Here is a 14258-nt window from a genome sequence, read left to right as displayed (position 1 = left end):
GCGCTGTACCCCATTTTTAATAGGGTTATTTGGCTCTCTGGAGTCTAACTTCTTGAGTTCTTTATATATTTTGGATATAAGGCCTCTATCTGTTGTAGGATTGGTAAAGATCCTTCCCCAATCTGTTGGTTGCCGTTTTGTCCTAACCACAGTGTCCTTTGCCTTACAGAAGCTTTGCAGTTTTATGAGGTCCCATTTGTCGATTCTTGGTCTTAGAGCCTGAGCCGTTGGTGTTTTAGTTGCTCCTACTAGTATGGCCCAGGAGGCCTTGCTTCTAAAGTCCCAATGTCTTCCATATCCCTCCAAACAGCAGCAGGCTCAGGCCCGTCACAGCGAAAAGGCACTCTTTGGTGTCAACTTCTGTCCTACTGTTTGCAATGAAGAGACACCATGACCGAGGCAACTCTTACAAGTGAAGGTATGTGACAGTTCTAGGGGGTTTGCTCATAGTGAAAGCAGGGAACATACAGGCATGGCACTGGAACAGCAGCTGAGGCCTTACATCCTGATTTGCAGGCAGAGAAGGGGGTTAGGGGGTGGAGGAGAGAAGCAGGTGGTGCTCCTGGTGTGGGATTTTAAAGCCTCTAAGCCTACCACCAGTGACAGACCCCCTCCTCCAATAAGACCACACCTCCTAATCCTTTCCAGATAGTACATCAACTGGACTAAGGATGCAGATACATGAGCTCATGGGGGGAGGGGTGGCGTTCTCATTCAAACCAGCACACCTATCAGTGACTCATTCTGCTTTTCCTCGTCCTCGAGCAGTTTTATTTTAATGTGTTGCTTGCTTTAGACTCTTTGATATCCTAGCAAATATCACAATTAATAGTATTGGTAGAGTATTCACTCAAGAGTAACAGTAAAATAAAGACATTTTGGAAAATGAAGAGTCAAAAGAATTAACACTACAGCACACATCACTTCAAGAATCACTAAAAGTTGTCAGCTGAGGAAAGTAAATGTGAATGCAGATGGCCGTGTTCAGAAGCCACTGGTGAGTACTTTGAGAAGTTATATGTCCAGTTACTGACTTTTAAAACTAGCATCTGGAGGTGCTGCAGAGATAGTTTACTGGATGTACAGCACTAGCCATGCAACCCTGAAGACAGCAGTTCAGTAACCCTGTCTGTAACTCCATCACTGGGAAGGTGGAGACAGATCCCCACAGCCAGGTGGCTACCTAAACCAGCCATATTAGTAAGCTTTGCATTCAACTTAAAGGCCCTATCCCAATGAGTAAGATAGAGAGCGATCGATTAACATTCCTGATTTCAGTCTCAAGCTTCCAATTGTACACACACACACACACACACACACACACACATGCAGACATACCCCAAACATCAAAAACTAAATTACAATGTATTATTAGTTATTATATTAGTACAAACTCTTTTCTCAGTTATTTTGACAATTACATTTTTGCTGTCTTAGACTTCTGCAAGTGTTGGTTTTTTTTCTTTCTTTTAATTTAAAGAAGATTTATTTTTATGTGTATGGGTATTTTGCCTGCATGTATGTATGTGCACTATGTTTGTGCCTGGTGCCCATGGAGGCCAGAAGAAGGCACAGGATCTCCTGGGACTGACAGACAGTGGTGAGCTACCATTCAGATGCTGGGAATTGAACCTGGGTCCTCTGGAAAAGCAGTCAGTGCTCTTCTCCGCTGAACCATCTCTCTGGTCCCTTAACTTTGATTTTTTAAAATACCCTTTTTGTATTAGATCTTTGAAAGATTCATACAACATGTTTTGATCATGCTTAGAGAGTCCTTGCTCTTCTAGCACTTCTCAGATCCACTTCCCCCACCCCTTTTTGGGGGAACCTATTAAGGCCAAGTAGTGCTTCCCAGCTGTTCTTGGATATGTGGTATTCACTGGACTGTGGTTGGCCTGCCAGGCCTACACTCTTAGAAAAAAAAAGAAAGAAAAAACCGGTTCTCCTTCTCCTAGAAGCTCTCAGTTGCCAAGAGTTACTTGGCTAGAGGTGAGATTTCAAGTCCAACCCTCCCACCCCCACGTCATCTCCGTACTGGAGGTTGATCTGGCTTGGGCTTGTGTGCTGTCATAACCACCGTGAGTTCTTATGTGCAGCTGCCCTCCTGTGTGTAGCAGATACTGTTTCCTTACGGCTGTCTTTGTTACTTTGCTTTGTATACAATAACTTGTTTATATCTGAAGTGTGTAGTATGGTGAATCGTGGCAACATATTCATTTATAACAACAACGCATATCAAGAGTCCAAAGACGGACTTTGAGGAGGGGGAGGGGTCACCAGACCTCTTTATTTGTTCTTCTTTCCAATGTGGCCACACTGGATAGATCTTCTTCTGCATTTCTGGTGACAGCCACTCCTTTTCTGCATTTTGGGGTGGCAAGTTAACCACAGAGGGGAGAAGAGAGACCACAGAGTTCCATGTGGCTGCTTGAACAATTTTTTCCAGGGATTTTTTTTTTTTCATTTATTCCCATTTCAACCAAAATCAGATGTTTTTCACTTCTCTTTGACCAAGTAGAGAAACGAACTATTGGACTTTGATTTGCACTTGAGAAAATTTAATGTTTTAGAAGCTTCTCCTTGATCTGTGTAACCTTCATGTTGCCCTCACTTTAGTTTGGGGGCTCCACTGGGCTCCACTGAGAGACCAGCTCCACCGGGCTCCACTGAGAGACCGGCTCCCCTGGGCTCCACTGAGAGACCGGCTCCACCGGGCTCCACTGAGCTATTTTGGTGACTGACTTTGTTTTTCTGAGTTCTTCTGAACTGTTTTGATTCTGTTGGGCTATTTGGCTGCTTGCCCCTTGTATGATAGGCTTAGTCAACTTGAAAGGCTTTTGACATTGTGCTGTGCCACTGAGGTTTCTGCTGGGCCGTTCAAGACAAAGAAACAAGGGTTCTGAGGAGGTCTCTATGGTGGTTTTTGTAATGTCAGTTAAGTGTGGTTATGTGAGATGGCTCCAGGGGTAAAGGCACTTGCTGCCAAGTCTGATGACCTAAGTTTGATACCCGGATAGGAGGAGAGTTTCAAGACCCTCATTGCCCGCTGACTTCTAGAAAGCATGTACCTGTATATATGCATACACACACACACAACATAAGAATGTAATTAATGTGTTTAATTAAGTTTTTACTATCTATGCTCCCTAGCGAAATTCCCATATGACCAGTCTTTTGTAAACTTTGGTTTCTAAGCAGTGAGGAGGATAAGAAATGGAAACAGGGTTAGGCTTATTGGGAGCAAGGACCCTGAAAACAAACAGTTTTAATTCTTCTCCTTGGACAGAATCAGATGTCTCTAGTTCTGTTCTGGCTGGGGGTGGGTAGGGCCAGACTGGAGCTAATAAAGTAATTTATAAATGGAATTGACATAAGCAGAGGACTAAGGAGTACAGACTTTGTAGTTTTTCCAGTGGTAAGAGGTGTTACAAAGCGGTGGCATTATGTCTGTACATCTGGAGAAGGCTAACCCTTGGGCATATGTTTTCTTGATGTTTATAACTGGATAAGATGCTGCCACTTCCAGCTCTTTCAACAAAAACATACAATCTGAGTACCTGTAAATGGGGGAGAGACCTTTTCCTTCTTACCAGCACTGGATACTTTGTTGAGTGTGGGAGACAGGATTGAAGACTCTGCTGATTTTTTACACGGGTGTCTAGACTGAGGCGGTGGCAGAGGCAAGGGCTGTGTGTATCCTGTCTAAACAGCAGGAAAAAAACGGAGACCTCTTAGAAGGTGTTTCTATCTGTAGTCTCCCCCACCCCCACCCCTGTCCACCAAAACAGGGTCTCATGGATTTCAGGCTGACCTTTAGCTACTTTTGACCCTTCTGACTCCAGCTCTCGAGTGCTAGGATTACAGGTATGTACCACCACACCCACAAGTTTATATTACGCTAAGAATCGAATCTAGAGGACTGTGTACACCAGCTATATATCCTAGCCATAATTATTCACATTTCTAATTATGATGACTGCCACCTATGTGGTTCTCAAAATACTGCTTTTCAGTGCTGGGAATTGAACCTAGGGCCTCATGGTCACTAGGCAGGTGCTTCACCACTGAGAAAACACTTTGGGGATAAATACCTTCAAATATGACGTTTTATATAATCCACCCCTGAGGTTGGTGTTATCATTAGCACTTGAAGAATACAGAAATAAATCTCAAAATATTTGCCTAGGTTTGTATTCTAATAACAATTTCCTTTGTCAATAAAAGTTGGACTTCATATTCATAAAAAAATACTTTTCTAAATGTAACTGAAGTTCAAACCAAGGAATTATCCAGCTCTGTTTTAATAGAGTGAGAACAACAGTAGAGCAGTTCTGAGTAGGGAGCAAGGCATTGTTCATTCTCCTCTGGCTTCTGCCCACTTACACATGGATGCTTAGAACCTTTCCAAACATGTGCATATACCACACACATGCACAGCACACGTGTGCATACACGTACCATAAAACAACAGCAAAACACACTTCAAGTCAAAGGCATAGGCAATGATTTTCTGGAAAGGAATCTAGTATAGAGAAGGTAATTTCAATGATGGACACATGAGATCATGTAACATTAAAATGCTCCTGCCTAGCATATTGTCCGAGTGAAGAGGCAGTCTTCAGAATGGGAAGAAATATTTGCAAACTGAGCATCAGACAGGAAACTGATATGTAAAATTCATAAGTAACCGTAATAAACATCAAGAAAATAAACCAACCAAATGGTAAGTAGGTGAACAACAGAATAATTTTCAAGAGAAGAAATACAAATGGCCAGTAAATATTTGAAAAAGTGTTCAATATCCTTAGCCATTACTTAGATAAAATTAAAATTTCTTTAAGATTCCATCTCTCTGGTAAGGCCAGTTATTGATGAAGACACCTACATACATATTTCATTGAACATGGAGAAGTTGAGCTGGTACCTAACCAGAGACTTCACCCCTACTGAATAGTGTTCACGTTACTGGAAGAATTCTGCATGCTACCAGAGTAGAAAGGTAAACACCAAACCCACTATACACTCTTCCATGTAACAATGGCATGGTCAAGCATCTCCTGTCTCAGTGTTGTGTAAAAATTGTTTTCTAACACCTCTGATTGGTTAATAAAAGAGCTGATCAGCCAATTAGCTGCGCAGAAAAGGAGAGGATTTCTGATCCCAGACTGGGGAGTCCAAGGACAGAGGAGAAAAGAAGGACCATGAGGAGAGGAAGGTGAGGAGAACCACGTGAAGAGAGCAGGAGGACTCATTGTAAGGTTGTGATGAAGGAGGAGCTATGAGGACACACATGGAGCAGAGCAAGCCAGGGCAAGACCAGATGCAGGTAAAGGACAATTTGTCAAGCTATTAGCAGCATAGTTGGGTTAGAGTAGCTCAGAACCCTCCCAGGTTAGGCTTGCAGCTTAAAATAAAAGCTCTGTGTCTGAGCTCTGAGTACACTGTAGCTGTCTTTTAGAAGAGGGCATCAGATCTCATTACAGATGGCTGTGAGCCACCATGTGGTTGCTGGGATTTGAACTCAGGACCTCTGGAAGAGCACTCAGTGCTCTTAACTGCTGAACCATCCCTCTAGCCCCAGGATTTTTTTTTTAAAGATACATAGAATACTAAATAAGTTTCTAATTAACACTACACAAATTAATACTTCACATGAAGTTGTCTGAAAGTGAGGTCTCTAAGAAATAATGTTGTTATGAATCATTCCCCAATGAGCTAAAATGGAGGGAAACCAATGTAATTGTTTGTTATTGTTTCAGTGTTTGTTTGCTTGCATATTTGAGAAAGGGTCTTCTTATGTGGGCCAGGCTGGCCTTGATGGTGCATTTGTCTTCCTCTACCTCTCCAGTGCTGGGATGACAAGCATGTGCCACCATGCCAGGCCGAGCACACTATAAATAGTATATTTAATAGCAATGGTACTATACATGGGTCTGTATTTAGATGAAACTGTTATTATGAAGAGACCCACTGTAAATCTATACAAAATAACTACTTTAGCACAATTTTAAAGTTTATGACTGTAAAACTAACAACCAACATCATAGCTGGGATAATCAACCCACAAGTCTATGAACTGGTAAGAGTGACACCCAGTCGGGGTGATGGCACAGGTCTATAACTGCAGCTCCTTGAGGACTGAGGCTGGAGGGTCACAATTTTGAAGCTACCCTGGGGCAGCATTTTATTTATTTTATTAGCCTCAAAACAAAAAGTAAAAGAGGGAGTGGGGGGAGGGGGCTAGACCACTAGAAGAGTACTCCCTAGCATGTGCAAGTCTAGTCACGCAATCCCTAATCCCATACCAAAAAAAGGGACTTTTATCATTGTTTATGAGTTTTTAGGAAGCACAGGATAATGAACTAGGGCTAGAAATAATGACAGAACCCGTACGTGCATGCAAACAGGCACACACACAGACAGCACACAGTCACTTGTGAAAGAGAAAAGACACTAAGCAAACACAACAAACGGAAAATGCTTTTGGCAATTCTGATTCACCGTGAGTAAGCAGTCTCTTATCAGAACTGCCCTGCCTCAGATAAAAACAGCACACACACACTCCCCCCGCCCTCGTCTCTTTCTCACTCTCTCTGTGTGTGTGTGTGTGTGTGTGTGTGTGTGTGTGTGTGTGTGTGTGTGTGTGTGTCTGTCTCTCTCTCTCTCCATGTGTCCCCCAACTCCTGTCTCTCCTCCCCCTCTCCCTCCCTTCCCCTCTCTCTCTCTCTTTCTCTCTCTGTCCCCCTCTCCCTCCCCTTCCCTTTCTCCCCTTCCTCTCTCCTCTCTCTCTCTCTCTCTCTCTCTCTCTCTCTCTCTCTCTCTCTCTCTCCCTCCTCTCCCTTCTCTCTCTCCCCTTCCTCTCTCCCCCCTCTCTCTCTTCTCTCTCCCTCTCTCCCTTCCCCTCTCCCCTTCCTCTCCCCTTCTCTCTCTCTCTCTCTCTCTCTCTCTCTCTCTCTCTCTCTCTCTTTCTCATCCCCCTTCTCTCTCATCCAAAAGAGTGAAAGAAAGGAGAGAAAAGGAAAAACCACTGGAATTCGGTCTAACTGATTTGAAGAGTGGGATTGGTGTTTATATGAGGTGTAACTGGACTGCAGGCTGCAGCCGGCTTTACTTGGGGCATCCCTTCATGGAGCTCCTGAGTGAGCTGGTCAGATCCTTCGGATAGACGAGATATCAGACACATAAGATGTTTACTGAGGAAAGCTGTGGGCGCTGGGTGGGCACAGGGAGGCCGTATGTGCCACAGGTAGTAGAGCTGAAGGTGAGGCTACCCCAAGCTTGTTGGAGACGAGGAGATCTCCAGACGGTGGACATGGAGCTACAAGGTTTCGTGTTTACCGAGTGTCAGTCGTACTTGGATAGCAATCTCTTGCTACCTTCCTGTTGTATTTATGATAGGAATTTTTGTCCTATGCCATGGTATGTTGTGAGCAAGTCACAGTTAAAGAATTGCTTTGCGTCTCTGAAGAAACTCGACTTTTGGACTGTGTTGGAACGATAAGACTAGGGATATTTGAGGCTGGATTAAGGTTTAGACTTACAGTGTTCTCTACAGACGTATTTGTTTCAAGATGTGTTCCTAACTGGGGGTGCTCTTTTGGGGAGGTTGCGGAACCTTTAAGAGGTGAGGACTAGCTGAAAGAATTAAGTCACTGTTGGGTGAGACCCCTAGGCTGGCCCTGTTTCCAGCCCTTATTCTGCTTTCTGATTTCTGTCACGCCTTCTTAAGGTGGTAAACTGCATCTCCTCAAACCAGGAACCCACATAAACTCTTTCTTCCTTAATTTGCTTATTTCAGCAACAAGAAATGTCACTAATCAGTAAGAAAAAATAAAAGAATAGGCTGGACCATTACTCATCGTAATAATTATATTAAATTTTAGTAAACTAGTCCTTCTAATTAAAAGTAACTCTCAGGTAAATACCTAATACTTAGATTTTTTTTTTATTTATTTATTTTTCCTGCTATTTTTTTTTTTTTTGGTTCTTTTTTTCGGAGCTGGGGACTGAACCCAGGGCCTTGCGCTTCCTAGGCAAGCGCTCTACCACTGAGCTAAATCCCCAACCTCCTAGATTTTTTTTTTTAAAAAAAGCAATCTCAGCTGGAGTTTTTAATTTCTCTTACAAAAACACCATCACCAAAAGCATTGTGGGGAAGAAAGGGTTTATTTCAGCTTACAATTCCACAGCACTGTCTATTCATCACTTAGGGGAGTCAGGGCAGAAACGCAAATTGGACAGGAGTTTGTTGAAGGGCTTAGTATATGCTCTGACACTGAAAGCATCATGTACATGTGAAAAGCCCCAGATATTTAGTTCTTAAATGAGGTCGTCTTTTATAAACATACAAGTATTCTTAAATATGCAACCTCAACAAGTCTTAATAGAAGGTTAGAAAAGTTGAAATACCACAGAATTTGTTCTCTGCTTAAACATAGAATTAAATAAATTAGATCTCAAACATTGCTACATATCTAGAAAAGTTTTTAAACATTGGAAATGCTACAATACATCTCAATGAAGAAGTCCTAGGGGGAAATAAAACATTCTCTTCAAAGCGAATGACAATGAAAACAAAAATCAAAATTAATATAATTTTACTCAATGTCACCATTGCTTATCGAACCAAAAACCCTGGGGAATTATTGTTCTAAGTACCGTATTGAGCCACTTCAAAGCCCGTCAAGGGCTGGTGAGATGGTTAGTGCTTTAAGGTGCAGACTGTCCTTTCAGGAGACCTCAGTTCCCAGCACCCATATTTGGTGATTCACAGTTATCTAGGGGATCTGACAGCCTCTTCTGGACTCTGTGGGGACCCACACTTATATGTCTGAGTTTGAGACATGGACCATTGAGCATGAAATAGAACAGTTTGGAGTGAAATTGTCATTCCTCGTTGCTGTGATTTGGATCAGAAACATTCCCATGGGCTCAGGCTCAGCTCGGCCCAGCAGCTGTTTGGGATGTCTGTGGAACCTTCAGGAGTCTGAGCTTCACTGGAGGGGATGCAGGCTTCGTGTTCACGCTCTGTTTCTTGAAAGCAGGTTCACTGAGCGCAGTCAGCCTCCTGTCCTGCCACCATGTCCTCTCTGCCTTGTCTCCCCCACAGTGACACTCTGGAACTGTGAGTCAGAATAAACCCCTTTCTCGTAAGTTGGTCTTGTCAGGGCGTTTTTATGATAGCAATAGGAGAAGAAACGAAAGCCTATGGTGCATCCTCAGGTCAATGCAGAACAATGCTGATGAAGAGAGGGTCCTGGAATTTTGCCTATTTTAAGTGATGTGCTAGTAAATTATTATGAGTAAACTGTGATATTTAAACTTTTCTTGGGAGATTTTTATTTTTATTTTTTTTATTTTTTCTATTTTTCGGAGCTGGGGACCGAACCCAGGGCCTTATATTTGCTAGGCAAGCGCTCTACCACTGAGCTGAATCCCCAACCCAGGAGATTTTTATTAAGCAAGGATTTAAACATGCAGATAAGAATAAACCTATAACCTGGGGAGTGGATCATGTTAACGCTTTTTTAATTTTAAAATTTAAGAGTATGAAAAACATAGGTATACGGCTTGGGGGAATAGCTCAGTGGTTGAAGACTTGCCTAGCACACGTGAGACCCTGGGCTCAATCCCCAGTATTGCCTCCCAAAAGGATGAAAGGTGTTACTAATGATCATCATTGCTTCTTTCTCCATGTCAGAATAATTAATAACAAATCAATATACACTTAAAAGACTTTAAAGTAGTTTACCTTCACATATTGTCTTACCTCTTTAGGTCTGACCTGCTGAACAGTGGCCAGGCACACGCTCAATGTCTGAGACCGAGGGGTTTCAGAATGCAACGGGAGCCCGGTTGATTCTGACCTATGCTTGGTGCTCACCATAACTGTACAATCTAACCACAGCTTCGAAAAATTTTCTGAGGTGTACATGAAAAGACTAACAGGTTCATGTGCTTACATTATACATTTAAGAAATGTTTAAAGTAGGTGTCCACAGCTTTATCTTGTGCATAAGCTAACGTTGTCTTCATATATAAGATTTTATAACTACCAGATGAAATTGCTTGGCATCCTTATACTTTTCGATTCTAAATGTCACTTGAGTTGTGACCTAGAGACATGAAGTTACTGAACCAGCGTAAATAACTGTTAAATAGTCACAGGTATGTAAATTACACTTACCTCTTTATCTTTAAGAAAACGAAGAGATGTAGAACTTGGTTTTAGATTTTCTTCTTTGTGTTCTAAGGAAATCCAAACACGTACAAAATGATTTTTTTTAAAAACTGCTTTTTAGCTTCTCTACTACTAGTACATTTTTTAGCTGTATACTTTAACCATCTCATTTGCTTACATATGCAATGTTTTTACACTTGTAGAGAGGAATCTATTCCAAAATGACTCCCTTGAATTTTTTTGTCACACTTGTTTTTGTATTTGTACATGCCTGTGGGTGCATGAATGAGACAGACCATGCAGAGACAGCAGAGGACAACCCGTGGGAGTCTGTTGTCTTCTTCCAACACGTGGATCCCAGGGACTGAACTCAGGTCATAAGGCTTTGTCAGCAAGCACCTTTACCAACCGAGCCATCTTAACCAACTTCTGAAATTACTTACTTTAATACTGATGTCTTAAAGATAGAATATAATTTTCTTATTTATTATTATACAATTTTATTTTCCTGGGAAAGGAATTTCTAAATAAGATAGAAACATACATGCTTTTCAAAATACTCTAAGTTGTAAAAATAATCTTTAGTAATCTTTGGGAAAGAGAAGCATTCTCCCCATTCCTCATTTCCCTTTTTCTAACTGTGGGTGCTATTCATTTAGATTATTATAGATTTTCTTAATATAAGCATAGTTTGTGCGACAGATAACCCAACCTTAGATTTAGACAACCCCATACTTGAACCAACCCCATTTTTGTGAGTTATGTTGTCTTGAAAAGTTAACCTCTCTGACCTTTCTTCTCCATCTGTTAGTTTCAAATATTAGCAATTATCAAACATGAGTGCTTTGATGACCGAATAATACAATAGATACATCAAACAACATGGAACCTGGTATTTATTTAATGTATAGTAGGCACTGGCGCTAGGCTCTGAACTGGGATTTTAGTTAACACAGAAAACCAACAGAAAGCCCTAAAGAGTGAAGGCAATGTGAACATATCAAGGCAGAGAGGAAATCCAGAAGTTGTGCTGAAGGGGAAGAGGTAGCTTAAGAATCAGTGAGTGATGCTTAAACTATTGGCAAAGTTCAGAACGTTCAGTGTCTTTTTATTCCATAGTAGAAGCCTGGGGGTGAGAATCCAGTGAAGAGGTTTCAGGACAGGATGTTAACCACCTTCTCAAAGAACATTAAGACGGCACAGTAGCAAATGGGTTAGAAACCTCTGCTGCTGAAGACCCAGAAATGAACCCACACACCTATAGCCACTTGATCTTTGACAAAGGAGCTAAAACCATCCAATGGGAGAAAGATAGCACTTTTAACAAATGGTGCTGGTTCAACTGGAAGTCAGCATGTAGAAGAATGCAAATGAATCCATTCTTATTACCATGTACAAAGCTTAAATCCAAGTGGATCAAGGACCTCCACATCAAACCAGATATACTCAAACTAATAGAAGAAAAAGTGGGGAAGAGTCTTGAACACATGGGCACTGGGGAAAATTTCCTGAACAAAACACCAATGGCTCATGCTCTAAGATCAAGAATCGACAAATGGGATCTCATAAAACTGCAAAGCTTTTGTAAAGCAAAAGACACTGTGATTAGGACAAAATGGCAACCAACAGATTGGGAAAAGATCTTTACCAATCCTACATCTGATAGAGGGCTAATAGCCAAAATATACAAAGAACTCAAGAAGTTAGACTCCAGAGAGCCAAATAACCCTATTAAAAATGGGGTACAGAGCTAAACAAAACATTCTCAGCTGAGGAATATGGTCGAATGGTCAAAAAGCACCTAAAGAAATGTTCAACATCCTTAGTCATCAGGGAAATGCAAATCAAAACAACCCTGGGATTCCACCTCACACCAGTGAGAATGGCTAAGATCAAAAACTCAGGTGATAGCAGTTGCTGGCGAGGATGTGGAGAAAGAGGAACACTCCTCCATTGTTGGTGGGATTGCAAACTGGTACAACCATTCTGGAAATCAGTCTGGAGGTTCCTCAGAAAATTGGGCATTGCACTACCTGAGGACCCAGCTATACCTCTCTTGGGCATGTACCCAAAAGATGCGCCAACATATAAAAAAGACACGTGCTCCACTATGTTCATAGCAGCCTTATTTATAATAGCCAGAAACTGGAAAGAACCCAGATGCCCTTCAACAGAGGAATGGATTAAAAAAATATGGTACATCTACACAATGGAGTACTACTCAGCTATCAAAAACAATGACTTCATGAAATTCATAGGCAAATGGGATGAACTAGAAAATATCATCCTGAGTGAGTTACTCGATCACAGAAAAACAAACTTGGTATGAACTCATTGATAAATGGATATTAGCCAAAAATCTCAAATTATCCAAGATGTAATCTATAGAGCACAGAAAGCTCAAGAAGAAGGATGACTAAAATGCAGATGCTCCCACTCTTTCTTAAAAGGGGGAAAATATCCATAGGAGGGGATATGGAGGCAAAGTTTAGAGCAGCGACTCAAGGAATGGCCATTCAGAGCCTGCCCGACATGTGGCCCATATATATACAGCCACCAAAACTAGATAAGATTGATGAAGCTAAAAAATGCATGCTGAAAGGGACCGGATATAGATCTCTCCTGAGAGACACATCCAGAGCATGTCCAATACAGAGGTCAATGCTAGCAGCAAACCATTGAACTGAGAATAGGACCCCCTTGGGGGTATTAGAGGAAGGATTGAAAGAGTTGAAGGAGCTTGCAACCCCATATAAACAACAATGCCAACCAACCAGAGCTTCCAGGGACTAAACCACTACCAAAAGACTATACATGGACTGACCCTGGGCTCCAACTGCATATGTAGCAGAGAATAACCTTGTTGGGGCACCAGTGGAAGGGGAAGCCCTTGGTCCTGCCCCAAGTGCAGGGGAATATGAGGGTGTGGGGACAGTAAGGGTTATGTATAGGGGGAATACACATATTGGGGAGAGGGAGGGGAGGGAATGGGGCTATGGACAGGAAACTGGGAAGGGAAATAAGGTTTGAAATGTAAGTAAAGAAAAATTCTAATAAAAATTTTTTTTAAAAAAGAGGAGGGGGACTGGGAGGGGGAGGCATCAATTAGGCATCGATGTAAAATGAATAAATAAGTAAATTAATAAAAAGATGTTTATATATATATATGAAACCTCTGCTGCCATCATGGAGGGTCAGGCAGTTAGCGATAGCTCACTTAGGGGAAGTAACTAAAATGTTAGGGTGAAATATTTTTATGGCAAAAATTGCAAGGTCTTTTTGAATAAATTTTGTTCCTTGACAATTTCATGAGCGTAAGGATCAAGTCAGTAAGCAGAGTTCCACCACGACCTTTGCCTTAGTCCCTGCTGTAAGGTTCCTGTTGAGGTCCTGCCCTGATTTTCCTTAATGATGGCCTGTGACCTGGAAGGACGAGATAAATGAACACTTTATGATTGCAAAGGCAATAAGCTGCAAATGTGGTACAAGAAGTCAAGCTTGGGCCACAGGCACGAAGAGTGAGAACGAACTTGAAATGGCACGGATGTTTAAACTCTCAAAGCCCATCTCTAGTGACGCACTTCCTCCAACAAGGCTGCACCTCTTAAAAGTCCCCCAAACAAAGCCGCCAAAGTGGTCAAATACATGAGCTGCTGGGGACATTCAGACCACCACACTCCCCCAAGTTGTTTTTAATCGTGGCAAAGAGGACACCTAGAACGGGTAGCTCTCCTATGAACTTTTAGTGCTATGTGCATCTTCGTTGGGTATAGTTGGGAAGATGGGGAGAAGTCATGCTGGGAAGCAGGCTAGTACTTTTAAGTAAAAGTGAGGATGATTGGGTCAGGATGGTAGCAGAAACAAGACTGAACTCAGGATGAACTAGCAGGGACAGGACTTGCTGACAGGCTGGGCTTTGAGAATGGGGGAAACAGGAAATCAGAGGTGACTCGTAAGCTTCACATTTGGGTTATCAGTGTGCTGTGTTGAGGATGCTGGAGGGTGGGAAAGAGTGGTTAGTACTTATGGTGACGATAAGGAATCATGAGTCTTGTTCTAGGCATTGAATTTAAGATGC

At 42.0% G+C, this 14258-nt stretch overlaps 1 protein-coding gene across 1 annotated transcript in view; it reads right to left on the bottom strand.

Annotated features, from left to right (window-relative positions):
- The window catches only part of C1H1orf141 (chromosome 1 C1orf141 homolog), a 52775-nt gene that overhangs the window by 16152 nt on the left and 22365 nt on the right, over positions 1 to 14258 (bottom strand). The window contains exons 4-5 of the mRNA XM_032889253.1: positions 10187 to 10248; positions 3558 to 3702 (exon numbers count right to left, since the gene is read on the bottom strand). Coding sequence (XP_032745144.1) covers positions 3558 to 3702; positions 10187 to 10248 — 207 coding nt within the window. The remainder of the gene's footprint in view (positions 1 to 3557; positions 3703 to 10186; positions 10249 to 14258) is intronic.

Source organism: Rattus rattus, chromosome 1 (assembly GCF_011064425.1).
Source record: "Rattus rattus isolate New Zealand chromosome 1, Rrattus_CSIRO_v1, whole genome shotgun sequence".
In the NCBI taxonomy this organism is placed as follows: Eukaryota; Metazoa; Chordata; class Mammalia; order Rodentia; family Muridae; genus Rattus; species Rattus rattus.
The sequence above is the reverse complement of the archived record's forward strand: the minus strand, read 5'-3'. Positions and strand labels throughout refer to the sequence as shown.